The sequence below is a fragment of the Rhinoderma darwinii genome, chromosome 6, assembly GCF_050947455.1.
Source record: "Rhinoderma darwinii isolate aRhiDar2 chromosome 6, aRhiDar2.hap1, whole genome shotgun sequence".
Classification (NCBI taxonomy): domain Eukaryota; kingdom Metazoa; phylum Chordata; class Amphibia; order Anura; family Rhinodermatidae; genus Rhinoderma; species Rhinoderma darwinii.
The window spans coordinates 10,488,651-10,511,239 of record NC_134692.1 but is presented as its reverse complement, the minus strand read 5'-3'; the positions used below and the strand labels follow the sequence as shown (position 1 = coordinate 10,511,239).

Sequence of the window (22,589 nt, the reverse complement as noted above, 5' to 3'; positions counted from 1 at the left end):
CAGATCCGCTGCAGAATCTGCAACGCAGATTCTGTGCGGCATTGATGCGGACAGTTGCGGAGGAATTCCGCCATGTGTGGTCATGCCCTAATACTGCCCCCTATATAGAATAATATAACTACTATAATACTGTCCCCTATATACAAGAATATAACTACTATAATACTGCTTCTATATACAAGAATATAACTACTATAATACTGCCCTCTATATACAAGAATATAACTACTATAATACTGCCTCCTATATACAGGAATATAACTACTATAATACTGCCTCCTATATACAGGAATATAACTACTATAATATTGCCCCTATAGACAAGAATATAACTACTATAATACTGCCTGCGATATACAGGAATATAACAACTATAATACTGCCCCTATATACAAGAATATAACTACTATAATACTGCCCCTATGTATACAAGAATATAACTACTATAATACTGCCCCCTATAGACAAGAATATAACTACTATAATACTGCCCCCTATATACAAGAATATAACTACTATAATACTGCCCCCTATATACAAGAATATAACTACTATAATACTGCCCCTATATACAAGAATATAACTACTATAATACTGCCCCTATATACAAGAATATAACTACTATAATACTGCCCTCTATATACAAGAATATAACTACTATAATACTGTCCCTATATACAAGAATATAACTACTATAATACTGCCCCCTATATAGAAGAGTATAACTACTATAATACTGCTCCTATATACAAGAATATGACTACTATAATACTGCCCTCTATATACAAGAATATAACTACTATAATACTGCCCCCTATATACAAGAATATAACTACTATAATACTGCCCCTATATACAAGAATATAACAACTATAATACTGCCCCTATATACAGGAATTTAACTACTATAATACTGCCTCCTATATACAAGAATATAACTACTATAATACTGCCTCCTATATACAGGAATATAACTACTATAATACTGCCTCCTATATACAGGAATATAACTACTATAATACTGCCCCTATATACAAGAATATAACTACTATAATACTGCCCCTATATACAAGAATATAACAACTATAATACTGCCCCTATATACAGGAATTTAACTACTATAATACTGCCTCCTATATACAAGAATATAACTACTATAATACTGCCTCCTATATACAAGAATATAACTACTATAATACTGCCCCTATATACAAGAATATAACTGCTATAATACTGCCCCTATATACAAGAATATAACTACTATAATACTGCCCCTATATACAGGAATATAACGACTATAATACTGCCCCCTATATACAAGAATATAACTACTATAATACTGCCCCCTATATACAAGAATATAACTACTATAATACTGCCCCCTATATACAAGAATATAACTACTATAATACTGCCCCCTATATACAAGAATATAACCACTATAATACTGCTCCCTACATACAAGAATATAACTACTATAATACTGCTCCTATATACAAGAATATAACTACTATAATACTGCCCCCTATATACAAGAATATAACTACTATAATACTGCCCCTATATACAAGAATATAACTACTATAATACTGCCCTCTAGATACAAGAATATAACTACTATAATACTTCTCCTATATACAAGAATATAACTACTATAATACTGCCCCTATATACAAGAATATAACTACTATAATACTGCCCCTATATACAAGAATATAACTACTATAATACTGCCCCTATATACAAGAATATAACTACTATAATACTGCCCTCTAGATACAAGAATATAACTACTATAATACTGCCCCTATATACAAGAATATAACTACTATAATACTGCCCTCTATATACAAGAATATAACTACTATAATACTGCTCCTATATACAAGAATATAACTACTATAATACTGCTCCTTTATACAAGAATATAACCACTATAATACTGCTCCCTACATACAAGAATATAACTACTATAATACTGCTCCTATATACAAGAATATAACTACTATAATACTGCCCCCTATATACAAGAATATAACTACTATAATACTGCCCCCTATATACAAGAATATAACTACTATAATACTGCCCTATATACAAGAATATAACTACTATAATACTGCCGCTATATACAAGAATATAACTACTATAATACTGCCCCTATATACAAGAATATAACTACTATAATACTGCCCCTATATACAAGAATATAACTACTATAATACTGCCTTTATATACAAGAATATAACTACTATAATACTGCCCTCTATATACAAGAATATAACTACTATAATACTGCTCCTATATACAAGAATATAACTACTATAATACTGCTCCTTTATACAAGAAAATAACTACTATAATACTGCCCCCTATATACAAGAATATAACTACTATAATGCTGACCCCTATATACAAGAATATAACTACTATAATACTGCCCCTATATACAAGAATATAACTACTATAATACTGCTCCTATATACAAGAATATAACTACTATAATACTGCCCCTATATACAAGAATATAACTGCTATAATACTGCCCCTATATACAAGAATATAACTACTATAATACTGCCCCTATATACAGGAATATAACTACTATAATACTGCCCCCTATATACAAGAATATAACTACTATAATACTGCCCCCTATATACAAGAATATAACTACTATAATACTGCCCCCTATATACAAGAATATAACTACTATAATACTGCCCCCTATATACAAGAATATAACCACTATAATACTGCTCCCTACATACAAGAATATAACTACTATAATACTGCTCCTATATACAAGAATATAACTACTATAATACTGCCCCCTATATACAAGAATATAACTACTATAATACTGCCCCTATATACAAGAATATAACTACTATAATACTGCCCTCTAGATACAAGAATATAACTACTATAATACTTCTCCTATATACAAGAATATAACTACTATAATACTGCCCCTATATACAAGAATATAACTACTATAATACTGCCCCTATATACAAGAATATAACTACTATAATACTGCCCCTATATACAAGAATATAACTACTATAATACTGCCCTCTAGATACAAGAATATAACTACTATAATACTGCCCCTATATACAAGAATATAACTACTATAATACTGCCCTCTATATACAAGAATATAACTACTATAATACTGCTCCTATATACAAGAATATAACTACTATAATACTGCTCCTTTATACAAGAATATAACCACTATAATACTGCTCCCTACATACAAGAATATAACTACTATAATACTGCTCCTATATACAAGAATATAACTACTATAATACTGCCCCCTATATACAAGAATATAACTACTATAATACTGCCCCCTATATACAAGAATATAACTACTATAATACTGCCCTATATACAAGAATATAACTACTATAATACTGCCGCTATATACAAGAATATAACTACTATAATACTGCCCCTATATACAAGAATATAACTACTATAATACTGCCCCTATATACAAGAATATAACTACTATAATACTGCCTTTATATACAAGAATATAACTACTATAATACTGCCCTCTATATACAAGAATATAACTACTATAATACTGCTCCTATATACAAGAATATAACTACTATAATACTGCTCCTTTATACAAGAAAATAACTACTATAATACTGCCCCCTATATACAAGAATATAACTACTATAATGCTGACCCCTATATACAAGAATATAACTACTATAATACTGCTCCTATATACAAGAATATAACTACTATAATACTGCCCCTATATACAAGAATATAACTGCTATAATACTGCCCCTATATACAAGAATATAACTACTATAATACTGCCCCCTATATACAAGAATATAACGACTATAATACTGCCCCCTATATACAAGAATATAACTATAATACTGCCCCCTATGAAGCAATGTCTTAGTCTATTCCACAAGCACAGTTTGGATGATAACATTTTCTGACTATGGAGTGTGACATTACAGATATTATGTTGTATAGTGCTTCCTTTTCTTATAGATCTAGTGTTATATAATAAGCAGCGGCACTGGCACACTTCATTTATGTGTTTAGAGGCTGGCAGTGACATAGAGTGCAGCAGTGTTAGGGCATGTTCAGACGTGGCGTATTTCTGCAGACACTGTCCGCATCAATGCCCGCACATAATCCACGTTGCAGATTCCTTTGCCTAAAATGTGCAGTAAATTGCTGCGGATGAGCCGTTGCGTATTCAGGTGAAGAGTACTTCCTGCTGTCTTTTAAAACATTCCATCTCAGTCTGGCTATAGACCTCGAAACACATAGGTCCAGCCAGAATGATGAAATATCCTGTTCCTGAAAGCAATCCGCAACGCAACACACATAACATCTGTGGATTTCATTGCGGAATTTTGAAACTCCATTGAAGTCAATGGAGAAATTACGCCACAAGTCCGCAACAGCCAGTGTATGCTGTGGACACCAAATTCAGCACCGCAGCCTATGGTTCGCAGCGGAGTTGTCCGCAACGTCTGCACGAAAATAACTAAAAAGGTGTGGAAACCAATGGACAGACTGTCCGCAGCGGAATTCCACAGCAATTCCGCCACGTCTGAACGTGCCCTTAGTTGGCCAGGACATATTTAGAGACGGATGGCGCCTGGGTATCCTGTTACGAGATAATAAACTGCGGGCGGGTGACTGCTGCCACTGATAGATGAATGGGCAGAGAGGTGACAGCAGGCGTCTGAGTATATATGAAGTTACCGCTGGGGGTGGATCTTGTGGCGTGTGTATGGAGGGCTGGACCTCATATGAGCAGGGAATATACATGTGTGTTTAAACCCAGAGGTCAGGGCACCACCTGTATTTGTATATTGGCACAGTAGGTGGTATTTTTTCTTTATATGATTTTTGTGGCCAGTATTTATTGTATTTTTATATGGCCACTTTAGCTGCTACTTTTGTATCGGTGCTGTAGCGCCTCTGTATTTTCAGTTCCCCTGAGGATAAGTGGAGCACAATTTCCAGGATTTTTATAATACCTGAGATTTAATGCAGGTCCAGCCTTAGGGATGTGCGGCCACAGAGGGCATACCAGCTGCCCCTTCTGAAGTGGGCATCAAAGATGGCCTGGCCACCATGAATCCTAATATTCATTGTATAGCCGTATTAGTTCGACATTGTATAGCAGAGTCATTACCTTACTTTATATATGGAGCTGTTGTGGGGTCACTGTATGTTTTGTGTTATTTGAGCACTATATGGGGGTATTTACGTAGGCATTGGGTGGCACTGTACTTTTCTATATATTATTTTTTCAGTGTCTGGCATTGATATTTATCCAGCTGTATGGATGTGTTATTTGACCGACCTTGGCCACTGTATGGCACTAATTCGGCACTGTATGGTATGTTTATTTCTACTCAATATAACACTATAGTCGGGGGGGCACCAACAGCAGGGACCGCACAGGGCACCATCCAACGTAAGGCCACCTCTGATTAAGTGCATTATTTTTTTTCAGGGCATGGCTTGATGGTCCAGAACAACCTGTATCGGGGGTTACTTACTTACTGGCTAATTTATATTGTAATTATCGTCTTTCTTTCCAGCTGAGGGACACACGACTACGATTGGCTGCCGGGGACTTACGAGGGATTGATACTCTTGGTCAAATTGCATTATTTATTACAATCAGTCAGGAGGTTGTTGCACTTGACCAATATGGGTATCGAATGATTGGAGGTCAGGCGATCACATGATGCTCATAGCTTCTCATGTCACGTCCCCTTTGACCACAGAGATAATCCGCCCCTTTAAGAAAATGTAAACTTTTTGTTTGTGTTTATTCTAGTGGTCCTATGCTATTGCAAAACTACAACTCCCAGCATGCTCTTATAGCCATCCCCAGTAAATATGTCATCTTTTATCCAACTGCTACTGGGAAAGCTGGGTGATGAACAGTATAGAATATACAGTATATATTATATATAGTAATATACTATTAAAGCTCTGAGAGGGTTGTCATCCAACTTTCCAAATGTGCTGAATGGCAAATTAGTTAGGCAGTAATACATTATTCGTTCTCATATAGCTGCATAACTGGGCAGATTTGCCACTCAGGACTCTAGGAAAGCTGGATGACAGTCAGATTTTCCAGAAACCACGTCCAGAGACGTCTGAGCAGCAAATCTGCCTAATGATGCAGTAAAGGAGTCATAACGCTGCAAGACTAGATCATCTGCCATTCAGGACTCTGGGAAAGCTGAATGAGAACACCTGTGAGCGTTGGTGACCATGTTGGTTGCCACCCAGCTTACCCAGAAACAGATATAACTGATATAATGTTATAATGCCAATAACTGATGACAACACATCACACAACTGAGCAGCAGACCCTCCTCCAAGGGATTGCATAAGTATTCACACCCATCACCTGAAAAAGACGATAAGCGTGCTGCTCGTTCATGTCCACGTTCATCATTTTCAGAAGATCCTGGACCTCCTTAAAATTCATTCTCCCATCTCGGTTCTTGTCGGCCTTCTGGAACCAGTCACAGATCCATCTGAGCGGCCGGTCAAGGGAAAAGCTGTATTCTCCAGTCACATCCAAAGCTAAAATGCAGCTTGGAATGTGTTTGTGGTTTAACTGCACTCTGCAATCAGTCATGGGACCTAACAACTTAACTGGGTAACTTTCATCTGAGCTCCCCACAATGCATTGCCCTCCAGTAAGAGGAAACCAGCAGAATTTCGGATTGAGCTTTGGTTGTGAACGGTGCAGAAAACATGAAACGCAAAATCCGGACAAGTAAAGCGAAGGATTTACAAAATGTTAATTTGTGCTCCCATTACTGACTGTTTTTAAGATCTCTGATGGCTTTCAGTGAATTAAAACATTCTTGTTGACATTCACAGCATAAGAAGCCTGTCACGACCTAGTCCTGCTCGCACAGCAGTTGGTTTGTAACAATGTATCAGTGCAGGTAACCCTCTGTAAGATAAACACAGCCACACTAATCTCCCTCCTGTGCTGGACTATAAGTTGATAGCGCTCAGCTACACAGACACATTGTAACAAATTGCAGCTGTGTGAACAGGACAGGACTAGGTCACGATGGGTTTTCCGCCTATGAATGTAAACAAAAATGTTTCTATCCAGTGACAGCAAGCAGAGATAATAAAAATGGTGAAAAATTGGAAGCCAAGGGCAACCCCCTAAATGAGAAACAATTTAAAGGATACTGATCGAGAATTTCCTTCTGGTCCATGTTTCTCACTGTCTCTATAAGTTTCTCTAGGCCTTGTATCCAGCACTGAGCCTCCTCCGCGGTGCTTGCAACAAGGTCAAGGTTCCCCCGACGCCCATGGAAGACGATGGTAAAACAAAGCTCCGGCTCAAATTCATCGGAGATGCTCTGCAGAATCTCGGACTGATGTCCCTCCCGCACAGTCTCAATGTCACTGATGGAAACTAGATGGAGAAAAAGGCACATTCAATGTTCACTGTGGACCCTATACAGACCTATATGTCTCCATGGTTACAGACTACACAAAAATCACGTATGTAGTCTGATCCTGCATTAATTTGTTACTCCACTCCCCCTGCCCCTTCTTCTGCTGTTTGGGGTGCTTTGTTTGTAGTTTGTAACCATGGAGACACATAAGGCTGTAACTCAGGATCAGTACAGGATAAGTAATGTAATGTATGTACACAGTGACTCCACCAGCAGAATAGTGAGTGCAGCTCTGGAGTATAATATAGGATGTAACTCAGGATCAGTACAGGATAAGTAATGTAATGTATGTACACAGTGACTCCACCAGCAGAATAGTGAGTGCAGCTCTGGAGTATAATACAGGATGTAACTCAGGATCAGTACAGGATATGTAATGTAATGTATGTACACAGTGACTCCACCAGCAGAATCGTGAGTGCAGCTCTGGAGTATAATACAGGATGTAACTCAGGATCAGCACAGGATAAGTAATGTAATGTATGTACACAGTGACTCCACCAGCAGAATCGTGAGTGCAGCTCTGGAGTATAATACAGGATGTAACAGGATCAGTACAGGATAAGTAATATAATGTAAGAACAAAGTGACTCCACCAGCAGAATAGTGAGTGCAGCTCTGGAGTATAAGGGCGGGTTCACACATGGCGGAATTTCACTTAAATTCCGCTGCGGACACTCCGCAGCGTTATTCCGCAGCGGAGCCGTTTCTCCATTGACTTTCACTTTAATTTAGCAGTGTTCGTTTACACGATGCGTACAATTCCGCTGCGGAGCATAGGCTGCGGAGCGGAATTTGGTGTCCGCAGCATGCTCTGTCTGTTGCGGAGCAGTGGCGGACTCATGGCGGAATTTCTCCATTGACTTCAATGGAGATTCAAAGTTCCGCAATGAAGTCCGCAGCTGTCATGCACATGTTATGTGTGCTGCGGATGCGTCTTGCTTTTTTAACTTGACATTTCTTCATTCTGGCTGGACCTATGTATTTCTAGGTCTACAGCCAGACTGAGGAAGTCAATGGGGCTCCCGTAATGACGGGAGTGTTGCTAGGAGACGTCAGTAAATAGTCACTGTCCAGGGTGCTGAAAGAGTTAAGCGATCGGCAGTAACTGTTTCTGCACCCGGGACAGTGACTACCGATCCCAATATACATGTATCTGTAAAAAAAAATGAAGTTCGTACTTACCGAGAACTCCCTGTTTCTGTCTCCAGTCCGGCCTCCCAGGATGACGTTTCAGTGTAAGTGACGGCTGCAGCCAATCACAGGCCAAGCACAGGCTGCAGCGGTCACATGGACTGCCGCGTCATCCAGGGAGGTCGGGCTGGATGCCGAAGGAGGGACGCGTCATAAAGACAACGGGCGGTAAGTATGAATTTCTTTTACTATCACTAGGGAAAGTGCTGTCCCTTCTCTCTATCCTGCACTGATAGGGAGAAGGGAAGCACTTTTCCCGCAGTCCGCAGCAGCTAGTCCGCATCAATTTTCTGCACATTTTGTGCAGATCCGCAGCCGTAATCCGCAACCCGGATTAGGTGCGGCATTGATGCGGACAGTTGCGGAGGAATTCCGCCATGTGTGGTCATGCCCTAATACAGGATGTAACTCAGGATCAGTACAGGATAAGTAATGTAATGTATGTACACAGTGACTCCACCAGCAGAATAGTGAGTGCTGCTCTGGAGTATAATATAGGATGTAACACAGGATCAGTACAGGATAAGTAATGTATGTACACAGTGACTCCACCAGCAGAATAGTGAGTACAGCTCTGGAGTATAATACATGATGTAACTCCGGATCAGTACAGGATAAGTAATGTAATGTATGTACACAGTGACTCCACCAGCAGAATAGTCAGTGCAGCTCTGGAGTGGGTGGAGTAGGAGGTGTGGAGAGAGCTGCTGAGACTACCGTGCAGGCCTTGGATCCAGGGACTTTCCTTATTCTATCTGCCCAGGCCTCATACCATCTGCCTGGGCTTGGAAAGTACCCTGAGGGGGGTTCCATCCTAGGATGGAGCCTCAGACCTCTACCTCCCGGAGCATGCCAGCGGGGGGTAGAGGGTCATCCCAGCTGGCTAGGAATATGCAAACAGTCACGGGGGTGAGGAGATCATCTCGGGGCAAGGCTGTCCTGGCTCCCCCTGAGGCTGGAACCCTGGATAAGGGTATGGAGACGCGGTCCGGCAGGGTGATCGAGGTGTTGTCATCTGGAGAAGGACCAGCACCGTCCGGACATTTGGATGACGGTCGTGTGGAGGAATGGGGACAGCTGAGGACCGGAGAGACGGTGGAGAACTTCAGCTCCCGTCTGGCTATGCGGTTGGAGGAGTATCGGGACCTCAGGAAGTCGCTGCAACGGCTCCGTGCGGACTTGGCGGTCGCCAGAGGAAGAGCTGCAAAAGCCTCAGGAGGTAAGAGGTCCCGATACCTTTTAAATGTGAAATCCTTGTTGGAGGAAATAAAAGAAGTGGAAGAGAGACGTGAGGAGATTTTGGCAGGCGGAGGGGTGTTTGGTGAAAAATTAAAAAATGAAGAGAGGTTTGCCGAGATGGCAGAACCTATAAAAATAGAAAGTGTGGAGGAAGACAGCAGAGCCCCAGACACAACAAAGGAAATTGTGGGGGAGAAAATGGAGCATGAGAATGCAAAGTCCAGAGAAGGCTCAGATTCTGATGCACCCAGGAGCAGTGAGGAGGAGGAGGGTGGACTCACAGCTGGGAGAAATCAGGAGAGTTTTGATACTGACAGTGAGCGGCCTCCAGGATTACTTACACAGATCCGTAACGTGGAGTCGCCGGTATCCTTCCAGGGATTTTGTTTCGGTGCGGAGTTACCCGCAGAGGAGGAAAAGCAAAAGAAAAAAAAATTTAAGAAGAAAAAAAAGACAAAGGAAAAAAAATCTGCTGAAGGTTCATTTAAAATGGTGTATACAGCAAGATCCTTCCTGTGCTCTGAGCCAGATGAAAGTCAGGATCAGAGCGCAGGTCCCGCAAGACCCCCAGCTCAAGCCTCTGCAGTGGGGCTGGAGCGGGAATGCGGGGAGAGTGTTACGGGTCCGGCATTAGAACACGTGGTGGTCAAAATGGCGCCGGACGCCAACCCCTGCAAAGGGGGCGGTACTGGTGGCCTGGTGACGCCAGGGGGTGTGTCCCCGTGTCCGGTTAATGGCGAGCCCGGGAAACTGGTCTCTGATGCGAGTCAGCGGTCTGGAGAACGGGTAAACCAGAAACCGGATGTGGTGTCTGAAAGCCGGAAGTCTGTCGGTGTCGCAGTAAAGCCGTCAGACGTTCCGGACAAGGGCGGTCACAGAGGGGGCTCCGGCTCTGTTGGCCACTCCTCTGTGGGAGGGGGGAGTGGTCCGGCGCCGGAGGCGGCTCCAGTGACATCAGTGGCTCCTTCGTCCGCATCACTGAAAAGTGGTGTAGGCGAGAAGGGGGCTGCTGGCGTCGGGGGCGGCGGTGGCCCCTTTCCCAAAAATGTTCCGCACATAGAAAAGATGGAGGTTAATGAGGCGGAGGGCACAGCGGGGACACCGCTTATAACATCTGGTGGCGTCCCTGCAAAGGTGCCTGATGATGCGGAGACTGAAGCAGTGTCTACCCACACAAAATGTACAGGAAAAATACATAACATAGAACCAGGCCTGGCCAGAAGGATGACTGCAGGGGGACCTGGTGGGTTAAATAAAAAAGTTGCGGCTGTGGATGTGGGAACTGCTGGGGGTATGCAGGTGTCTGTAAATAAAGTTGCTGGAGTGTCTGCTGGTAATGGGGTGTTGAGTGCTGTGTCTGTGGGTGGTGGGTGGTGGGGATGGGGTATCAACCAGGGGCAATGGGCCTGGCGCTCCTCTTGCTGTGACATCCGGCAGGTCTTATGCTGGTGTGGCAGCGGGGGGACAGCGGGCCCACCCATCTTCATCCTCAAGGTCCGGGGACGGTAACTTGCAACAACGTCTCTTGGACGCTTTAAGAGAGGGAAAGCAAACCCTAACCATAGGGGGAGTGCAGAAGGACCTGTCTTTCTGGATAGACAGATATGGTCTAAATGCCTTCCGAGAGCAACGAGGAGATCAGTGGTCGCTCCCAACAGCCGGGCAGGCTGTAGCCAGGAGGAATGTGGTCCGTCTCCGGTGGCGTGGCAATGATGCGTGCCCTCCCAGAAAGAGGGTGGTGGAGCTGCTGCTGGGGATGGGCTTCAAGGCGAGTGACATCTTTGCCTTGATACATCCTCATGGCTCGGTCGAGTTTGACATCAGCTTTGTTCACCTAGGGGGCCTTGAGGTCTTCTGGGGGAACTACGAGCTGATGAAGGACGAGCCTGGCTGGCGAGACTTTGCTGCACAAGCAATTTCTCGCCAAAGTGGTCCCAAGAGAGTGACCGTTCTTACCCGTAATGAGTCACTCTCTTGTATTGATATCATGACCTGGTTGGGAAGGTACGGAGAGGTAGTAGAGATGCCACGGAAGAACATGGATGAGTTTGGCATCTGGTCAGGGGCCTGGACGTTCATGGTTAAATTAAAGCGTCTGGGACAGACGGTGTCCCACATACCATCGTCTGCTTTCCTGGGAAGAGATCGGATCCTTGTCTTCTACCAGGGGCAGCCGAAGTTGTGTCACCGGTGTGGCGACCCCTCACATTTGAGTGCAGGCTGCAAGGTGCAGAAGTGTGCTCATTGTGGGGGGATTGGTCATCTAGCCGCATCGTGTGACCGTATTCGGTGCAACCTGTGTGGTGACTTAGGTCACCCGTTCAGTCGGTGTCCTCGCTCTGTTGTCAATGCTTGTTCCAAACCTGCGGAGGATGAAAGGAGGGAGGCCTCCGTGGGTGAGGGTGCGGGCAGGGACGATGGGGCACAGGGGCAAGGGAAGAATGCAAAGAAGGGTCCCCCTTCTCGCCAGAGAAGGGCGGAGAAGCGAAGGAAGGAGAGGATTTGGAGGGCGCTCCAGGAAACTGGGACAACCTCTGATTCGGATCTGGATGCCCCCCCTGAATCTGATGCCCCTGGGGAGGCCGAATTGAATGGGGAGATGAGGAGGATCCAAAGGGAGCAGAGGGCTGAGGACTCTCAGTCCTCCCACTATGAAAGTGTGGGAGAGGAAGAGAGGACTCAGCCTACAGCAAAAGGGACACCGGGCAAAACCCAAGGGCCAAATACATCTGGCCCCGCCCTGGCCCAGGAAGGTAAATCCTGTACCCCCCTGGTGCGCTCTACTGATCGATACCATGCTCTCGTGGACATTCCAGCCTCTCATACTAAGAGGGAAGGCATGGTAGGGCACCCTAGAGTCGTTGAGCCTCCCCTGCTGCAGGGGCCGTTGCCCCCAGAGGGGGAGGTTGACCCGGTACTTGGGGATGAAGATGGGAATAGGGTGGTGAATATGGACTCCTCAGTTTGCAAGAAGCGAGGCAAAGAAGGGGGGTCCTCATCAGATAGAGGGGGGGGGTGGGAAGAAGAAAGCCGTCTAACTCAAACATCCATGATGGCGGCACCCACTCCGTTGACGCTGGCATCAATTAACGTTGCCAGCATTAAGTCAGATAGGGCGAGATTTGCAGCCTTTGATTTTCTTGGCCGAGTTGAAGCCGACATTTTGTTTTTGCAGGAGACCAGGCTGTCACTTTTGGCAGACGTCGTTAAATCTAGGAGGGAGTGGCGACGCGGGCCCTCCTACTGGTCTCTTGCGGCTGAGCCCTATAGCGGAGTGGCGGTCCTTTTCACCGCACCGGTAACATGCCGACGGATGATTGAGTTAGAAATGGGGAGGTGCTTGATCTTAGATGTCCTCATGAGGGGACAGGAATTAAGACTAATCAATATATACGGACCCCAGAGCAAATGGGACCGTAAAAGTCTCTTCATGAGGATTAAGCCTTTCCTTTTTTCAGGTCGACAAGTTATCTTTGGAGGGGACTTCAATACTGTCGTGAGGCCCCGAGATAGAGGAGGTTCCGGAGATAAAAAATTGACCTACGATAGTGTAGCATTAAAAAATATAGTTAGCGATGCTCGCCTGGTGGATATCCACATCAGGCATACCCCAGGCCACTCGGGTTTCACCTATCGTAGAGGTAGTTGTAGGTCTAGGATAGACAGGTTTTTTTTGAAGGAGGAAGCCATCTCTTCACCAGTGTCCGTTGTTGAGGTGGAGTTCTCCGATCACTGTATGATTATTTTCTCTTTGAACATTGCAGAGTCCCTCCAGATGGGAAGAGGTATATGGAGGCTGAATTCTACTCTCTTGGAAGAAGCGGAGATAAGACAGGCCTTTGAGGATTTTCTTCAGAGCCAGGTACCTTTGTTGGATCTCAGTGGTACTAAGTCTGAGTGGTGGGAGTTGTTTAAAGTCCGGGTGGCAGGATTTTTCCGCAGGCTCTCGAGCCTCAGGTCCATGAGTAGGTACCGCCTATATCAGGAACTGAGGAGGAAACTCGAACATCTGGTCTCAACCGGGGGTAGTGGGGAGGAGATCTCCGTGGTGAAAGCTTTGCTCAGGAGGTGTCAGTATGATAGGCACACATCTTTAGTTCTTGAGAGGGATTTCGGGAGGTACCGCTCACCCGACCCCTACAGGAACTGTAAGATGTCAGTGAGTCGTAAGGTTGTGACAGGACTGATTGATAGTACAGGATCTCTGAAGAGATCCAAATCAGGGATCTTGGAGGTCGTCAGATCCTTCTACTCGCACCTCTTGGGGAAGCAAGATCCAAACCGAGACGAGATGTCGGCTTTCCTGGCTGAAACCATCCCTGAGCCAGGGGTAGACCCCTCTCTCGGTGTTTTGATAGATTCGATCAAGGAAGAGGAAGTGGGATTGGCGATTGATGGGCTTGCCCTCAAAAAATCGCCAGGGCCGGATGGCTTAACATCCGAGTTTTATAAGACTTTTAAAGGAACCCTAGTTCCCCTCTTGACTGAGGTGTTTAATGAGTGCCTTTCCTCGGGTACTTTGCCAATGTCAATGAGGAGGTCGGCCTTGATCGTTTTATCGAAGGGTAAAGACTCGACCCGTATTGAGAATTGGCGTCCCATAGCGCTGCTCAATACGGACAGAAAGGTTCTCGCAAAGGTGCTGTTTAATCGGCTGGTGAAGTTTGCATCCCGGCTCCTTTCGCCGGTCCAGCATTGCTCTGTTCCAGGCCGCAGCACATTTAGTGCTGTCCTCAGTGTCAGAGAGGCAGTGGAGCAGGGAAATTCTGGTCGGTGGGAGGGGTACATCCTGTCCTTGGACCAGGCCAAGGCTTTTGACCGGGTGGACCACGAGTACCTCTGGTCGGTCCTTCTGAGGTACGGCCTACCGGGGGGGTTTGTCAATTGGCTACAGACCTTATACACTGGGGCTGAGACTTTTGCGCTGGTGAACGGTTGGGTTGGAACCCCCTTTGAGGTTGGGTCTGGTGTCCGCCAGGGTTGTCCCTTGAGCCCTTTGCTATATGCGTTCGCAATTGATCCTTTTCTTAAAAGGATCGATCGTGGGCCATTGGCGGGAGTCGGGGCCGGCCTGGAGGGGCCGGAGGCCACTCAGAGGGTGGTTGCGTACGCAGACGACGTCTCCATTTTTGTCTCCTCGAGAGGGGAGGCAGAGTGGGTGATGTCGGAAGTGGAGCGTTACTCATTGGCATCTGGGTCCAAGATCAATCGGGATAAGTGCAAAAGTCTCTGGCTGGGAGGAGGAGATCCTGGTTTTGATCTCCCGGACACCCTTCCAGAGCCTCAGGGGTCTGCTAAGATCTTAGGAGTCGAATTTGGCCCGGGTGATTACCCCAAGAAGAACTGGGAGGATAGGCTGAATCTAGTTGCCCAGAAGGTCGACCAATGGAAGGGTTGGTCCTTAACCCTGAGGGAAAGGGTTCACTTGGCCAAGGCCTACCTGGTGCCCATGTTGCTTTACCTGGGCAGTGTGTGCATCTTGCCAGAACCTCTCTGGACTCGGGTCTATAGCCTGTTCTTCCAGCTGTTATGGGGGAACAGGCTCAACCTAATCAAGAGGGAGGTTACTTACCTACCAAGGACACTAGGCGGGTTAGGTATGGTTAACCCGGTGGTGTTCCTAGTGAACACCTTTGTTAAGATCAACCTGGCAAACCTCTGGCAAGAGAGGGCTCCTTGGTGGATATCCTCCTGCAGGGGGTGGTTTCGGCCTTTCTTCCAGGAATGGGAGAGAGGAGGGCAAGTGAAAGACCTGCGTACACCTCACGGACATCTCCCGGCTTATTCCACCCTGGCGCTGAAGATTGTTCGCCGGTGGGGTCTGGAGGTGTGGGAGATCAGGACCATGTCGAGAAAATTTCTTGACAAGAGGGTCCTGATGACCCACTTCCAGAAGCCCCTGGCGCTCAAAGACTGCCCAAGTAGTGACCTCGGGGTGGGATTAAAACTTTTAAATTCAGCGAGGATTCCCCAGAAGTTTTGGGATCTGGCTTGGCGTTGCTTCCATGGGAGACTGTATGTGAGGGACAATCTAAAGTGCAGAAGCTCTGATGATCGGGATTGCCCCCGGGAGGAGTGTGGCGGAGTGCTGGAAAGCATGGAGCATTTCCTGCTTCATTGCCCTTTCAATACAGAGGTATACAAAAGGGTGGGAGCCTCCATTGGTTGGCCAGGCCTAACCAGCCTCTCCTATGCTGGGTGGGCCTATGGAGTGTTCGGAGACCTCGGTGGTAGGGACCATTGCACCTTGTTTCTAGTCAGTATAGTGGTCAGGCACTTTATGTGGAATGCACGATGTCTAGTTTCTACCCAGAAGAAAATCCTCCTAGTGGATGAGGTTGTTAGAAATATCATGGGTGACCTGGTGAAGGTGCATTCTTTGGAGGTTGGCAGATTGGGAGCATCCAAAGCCTCTCGTCTTTGGAGGGGCTTTTCCTTTTGGGTGCCTTAATGTGTCTGCCTTCATGAGGGAGGGGGAGTCGTCACCGGTGCTCAACTGGAGGTGGGGGTCTGCGTTCCGCTGAGGCACCAATAAAAAATATAGCGATAGGACTCGGAATAAGGGAAAGGTGAGGGTCAGCATAGGGTCAGCTTTCAATAGGGTCAAGAAAGGGCTAGTAATAGGGTAAGGAGATAGGGCAAGCGATAGGGAGGGTGCAGCGGTGGACGTGGTACCTTGGCCTCTGGGGGGGAGCTGGGGGGGCTTTCCCTTCTCTCTATCTGGTGATGGGCTAGGTAAGCACTGGAAGATTTTTGTTTTGTTTAGGATTGAAATGGCAGGAAAAAGGTTTACAAGCGACCGAACTTGGTGCTTTCGGGTACGGTGTATTTTGTATATGGTTTGGTATTTGGACAGGTTGGTGACGTGTATTGTATTATAATGTAGAAATGTTGTTAGAATAGGGATAGACTTAAGGGGGTTAATAGATAGGTTGGGAGGGGGTCGGGGGGGGGGGGGGGTTTGCCTGACCCAGCCCCGGACTATGCGGACATGGGAGGACATGGGGCGGGGGGCTGGGCTGGGGTGTTGGGTGTGGTGGTGGCGGCCAGCATCTGGACTATGCGGACGTGAGAGGACATGAGGCGAGATGCTGGCTGGGGTGGTGGAGTTTAGGTAAGAAGGGTAAGGTTAGGGAAAGTCAGGATGTGTATAGTGTGATTAAAAAATATATATATATAAAAAAAAAAAAAGGATAAAAAAAAAAAATTTAAAAAAAAAATTGGGATTAGTATTATTATATTTTGGATTTTTGGGGTTATTATTATTATTATGTTGTTGTTTCTTTAGGCCCTTGGTTGACGCGGGTCGGGGGATTTTCTGTTAGTACTTTGGATTACGTTTATATGATGTTTGTATATATTCTAGTTATTGTTTAGTTTCGGATGAAGTGTAGATGTAAGTATATAAGAGTGGGGTGTATGTGGCCGGGTCTGGTATGGTTTTCTCTTCTCATATACAGAAATGTATATAAGAAAATTTGTTTATAAGAATTGGGTTGTGACTTTTTGGTTATATGGAATTAGTTATGTATTTGTTTTTCAGTTTATGTTTTGTAAATTTATATAAAATAAAGAGATACAGGATATAACTCAGGATCAGTACAGGATAAGTAATGTATGTACACAGTGACTCCACCAGCAGAATAGTGAGTGCAGCTCTGGAGTATAATACAGGATGTAACTCAGGATCAGTACAGGATAAGTAATGTATTGTATGTACACAGTGACTCCACCAGCAGAATAGTGAGTGCAGCTCTGGAGTATAATACAGGATGTAACTCAGGATCAGTACAGGATAAGTAATGTAATGTATGTACACAGTGACTCCAGCAGCAGAATAGTGAGTACAGCTCTGGAGTAAAATACATGATGTAACTCCGGATCAGTACAGGATAAGTAATGTATTGTATGTACACAGTGACTCCACCAGCAGAATAGTGAGTGCAGCTCTGGAGTATAATACAGGATGTAACTCAGGATCAGTACCGGATAAGTAATGTAATGTATGTACACAGTGACTCCACCAGCAGAATAGTGAGTGCAGCTCTGGAGTATAATACAGGATGTAACTCAGGATCAGTACAGGATAATGTAATGTAATGTATGTACACAGTGACTCCACCAGCAGAATAGTGAGTGCAGCTCTGGAGTATAATACAGGATATAACTCAGGATCAGTACAGGATAAGTAATGTATGTACACAGTGACTCCACCAGCAGTATAGTGAGTGCAGCTCTGAAGTATAATACAGGATGTAACTCAGGATCAGTACAGGATAAGTAATGTAATATATGTACACAGTGACTCCACCAGCAGAATAGTGAGTGCAGCTCTGGAGTATAATACAGGATGTAACTCAGGATCAGTACAGGATAAGTAATGTAATGTATGTACACAGTGACTCCACCAGCAGAATAGTGAGTGCAGCTCTGGAGTATAATATAGGATGTAACACAGGATCAGTACAGGATAAGTAATGTATGTACACAGTGACTCCACCAGCAGAATAGCGAGTGCAGCTCTGAAGTACTATATAAGACAAGCTGTAACTCAGGATCAGTACAGGATAAGTAATGTATGTACACAGTGACTCCAGCAGCAGAATAGTGAGTACAGCTCTGGAGTATAATACAGGATGTAACTCCGGATCAGTACAGGATATGTAATGTAATGTATGTACACAGTGACTCCACCAGCAGAATAGTGAGTGCAGCTCTGGAGTATAATACAGGATGTAACTCAGGATCAGTAGAGGATAATGTAATGTAATATATGTTCACAGTGACTCCACCAGCAGAATAGTGAGTGCAGCTCTGGAGTATAATACAGGATGAAACTCAGGATCAGTACCGGATAAGTAATGTAATGTATGTACACAGTGACTGCACCAGCAGAATAGTGAGTGCAGCTCTGGAGTATAATACAGGATGTAACTCAGGAACAGTACAGGATAAGTAATGTAATGTATGTACACAGTGACTCCACTAGCAGAATAGTGAGTGCAGCTCTGGAGTATAATACAGGATGTAACTCAGGATCAGTACAGGAAAGGTAATGTAATGTATGTACACAGTGACTCCACCAGCAGAATAGTGAGTGCAGCTCTGGAGTATAATACAGGCAGTAACTTTCCGGTTGAACTTGATGGACCTGTGTCTTTTTTCAATGTAACTATGTAACTAAGGATGAGTACAAGTTAAGTGATATAATATATACAGTGTTTTGTAGATTATATTTATATATAGTTCTCAGACGTGGACATAACCTTTAAGTAGCAAAGTGGAGAAATATCCATATCGTTTATTGTTTTTTTTATGCAGAGATTTGCAGATTTCTATCTATAGTGATGTAAACATAGTCTGTCAAAATGTAAACCACCGGATTTAAAACCACCAGTAATGCACAGTGCTGTATAACCTCCATGCACTTAGTCCTGAAACTCGCAGACTAGCTACCAACCCCCCCGGCTCCTGCAGTCTCATTACTGGAAATAGTCGCAGCAGAATATCTGGCAAAACTTTATCTGTGCAGAACTCCCTGCCCAACATTTAATGCCCTGTGTAGTGTCTGAGGGGATACGGTAATGGAAGCGAAGACTTGCGGCACCGCCAGAAAACGTCTCCGCAGCTGGAACTGATCATTGCAATATCCATCCAAAACCAACGATCACAAGAGACGTCAATCTGAGAAATAATTATCAAGCGACTAATTTTATCAGAAGCTTCTCCCCAGGAGTCCAAATAATGGAGACTCCAAGTGACGCTTAATCATTTGTATACCGGAAAGTTCTACAACTTTCTAATAGACTTTGTGTTTCAATTCATCATCATTTCAAGACCTCTACTTGCTGTCAGTGAATGGGAACATTCTTGTTTACATCCAGAGGATGAAAACCTGCACAGAGCTAATACTTATCACAGCTGAGGGTTTGCGACAATTGTGTCTAGTTTAAACAATACTCCGTGAGCTAAATACAAATCTCTCTTCTCTTGATTGCTGCAAATGTCGACTGCGCTATTGATTCCGTCAAAACAACGGAACTCTGTCACAACGATGAGAAACGGAAACCTTTAGCAACGTTTGATTTCCATGGTGAGGGAAACGGAAGATTAGGTTTCCGTTTGCCTTTCCGTTGAGGGGTTCACCCGACGGAAACCTCAGATGGAACCCCTCAATGGAAGGGCAACGGTGATGTGAACAGGCCCTAAAATGTATCAGTCCGGAGTCCAAGCTGTTTATCTCACAGGCTGGATGCAAGTGTAACAAACACTCAGCTGTGAGAAATATTAGGTCTGTACAAGTTATCAGTGTTGGGAAGTAAACAAGAATATTCTCATTCACCGACAGCAAGCAAAAAATGGTAAGCAATTAAAACAAAAAGAGGCAGATTTATACTGTTTAGACAATTTAAACTTTGACTCGGCAATAAGAAAATGTGCCAAATTTCTCAAAGTGGCGCATGCTGCATGATAAATTTGGCGCCAGCTATTAGTTGGGTTAGTTTACGCCAGCTTTTTGTGCCAGGGTGTCACATTTTACACCACACCCCTTTCTTGCTAAAGCACGCCCATTTCCTGCTAAAGCACGCCCCTTTGTGCAACAGTTCATAAATGTGGTGCACAGCATGTCCCCCTGAACTCGAACGCATTTTAAATAGTAAATCTGCCCCAAAGTATATTGCAGAACTTTTTATTTGCAGTGATTCTGCTTTGTTTACATAAAAACTAAAAACCCTTTTAAGGAATTGCCCAGGATATGCCCCCAAGGTAGGATCGGCAGGGGTCCGACTACTGTCACCCCCGCCGATGGCTAAAACGAAGGAAACCCTTGAAGGAGCCGGGACACTATGGAGCTCAGAGCGCGGCGTCACTCACAGGTGGACTTGGTGTTGCCCGTCTTCCTGGACTTGTACCAGATGGTCATCCCGTCCTCCTGGAGTTTGAAGTGTCTTTGCTTTTTCCAGTTTCGGGACTTGACTTTCCTCATCACTGTGCCGTTCTGCATGAGCTGCAAGTTCTCATCCAGCTGTAGACCTGCAAAGAGCAAAGTGATCAAAGAGAAGAACAGACACCGTCAGTCCACTGACAGTCCTGATACTCACGGGCGCTGCACGGAGAGGTCATTGTGCACCAGTTATATCCTCAGCTCTCCCAGCATCTACAATGCAATAATACAGAAATGATAAAGATCAAACAGAATGAGCGGCTTCAAGGGAAGATTAATGGTCCCCTACACGTGTAGTGTCAGCCGGAGTACCCAATGAAAACTGCCCTTATGGATAATAGCAGCAAGAGTGCCCCGAGGAATGAGCCAAAGTGCCCTCATGTATAGTGCCGGTCAGACTTCTCCCAAGAACAGTGGTAGCCATAGTGTCCCCATATATAGTGCAAGTCAGAGTACCCCACGAATGTGCCAGATTACCTGTATGAATATTCGTCACCAGAATCCCCAGGTATAGTGTCAGTCAGAGTTCACGTCTTATACCTCAATAACAGTCCTGTATATGTATATGCTCAGTAATGTTACGTATACAGCAATATATAGTCCGAGCTCTTCTATAGGTCACAACTGTCATTATGTCTATGGGTGGCTTTAGCTTAAAGAATGCAATCTATTCCCTGTTATCAGCCATTCAGAAGTCAAGAAACCTCCCTGCCCCCCATGATCACTACTTTATGTCATCATATCTCCATTGGTAAGATCCTCCAGAGACATTACATCATATGTGTGACTGATATCAGCCGCTCCTCTTATATCACTCCAGTACTATTATATCCTCCAGAGACATTACATCATATGTGTCTGATATCAGCCGCTCCTCTTATAACACTCCAGCACTATTATATCCTCCAGAGACATTACATCATATGTGTAACTGATATCAGCCGCTCCTCTTATAACACTCCAGTACTATTATATCCTCCAGAGACATTACATCATATGTGACTGATATCAGCCGCTCCTCTTATAACACTCCAGTACTGTTATATCCTCCAGAGACATTACATCATATGTGTGACGGATATCAGCCGCTCCTCTTATAACACTCCAGTACTATTATATCCTCCAGAGTCATTACATCATTTGTGTGACTGATATCAGCCGCTCCTCTTATATCACTCCAGCACTATTATATCCTCCAGAGACATTACATCATATGTGTGACTGATGACAGCCGCTCCTCTTATAACACTGCAGCACTATTATATCCTCCAGAGTCATTACATCATTTGTGTGACTGATATCAGCCGCTCCTCTTATATCACTCCAGCACTATTATATCCTCCAGAGACATTACATCATATGTGTGACTGATATCAGCCGCTCCTCTTATAACACTCCAGTACTATTATATCCTCCAGAGACATTACATCATATGTGACTGATATCAGCCGCTCCTCTTATAACACTCCAGCACTATTATATCCTCCACAGACATTACATCATATATGTGACTGATATCAGCCGCTCCTCTTATAACGCTCCAGCACTACTATATCCTCCAGAGACATTACATCATATGTGTGACTGATATCAGCCGCTCCTCTTATATCACTCCAGCACTATTATATCCTCCAGAGACATTACATCATATGTGACTGATATCAGCCGCTCCTCTTATATCACTCCAGTAC

The 22,589-nt window shown here is 44.4% G+C and overlaps 1 protein-coding gene across 1 annotated transcript in view; it reads right to left on the bottom strand.

The window, feature by feature from the left end:
* PLCD4 (phospholipase C delta 4) overlaps positions 1-22,589 on the bottom strand; it is a 62,999-nt gene that overhangs the window by 24,382 nt on the left and 16,028 nt on the right. Inside the window, exons 3-6 of the mRNA XM_075831066.1 lie at positions 21,056-21,111; positions 20,829-20,987; positions 7,249-7,477; positions 6,440-6,569 (exon numbers count right to left, since the gene is read on the bottom strand). Of these exons, the coding sequence (XP_075687181.1) occupies positions 6,440-6,569; positions 7,249-7,477; positions 20,829-20,987; positions 21,056-21,077 (540 nt within the window). The 5' untranslated portion in view covers positions 21,078-21,111. The remainder of the gene's footprint in view (positions 1-6,439; positions 6,570-7,248; positions 7,478-20,828; positions 20,988-21,055; positions 21,112-22,589) is intronic.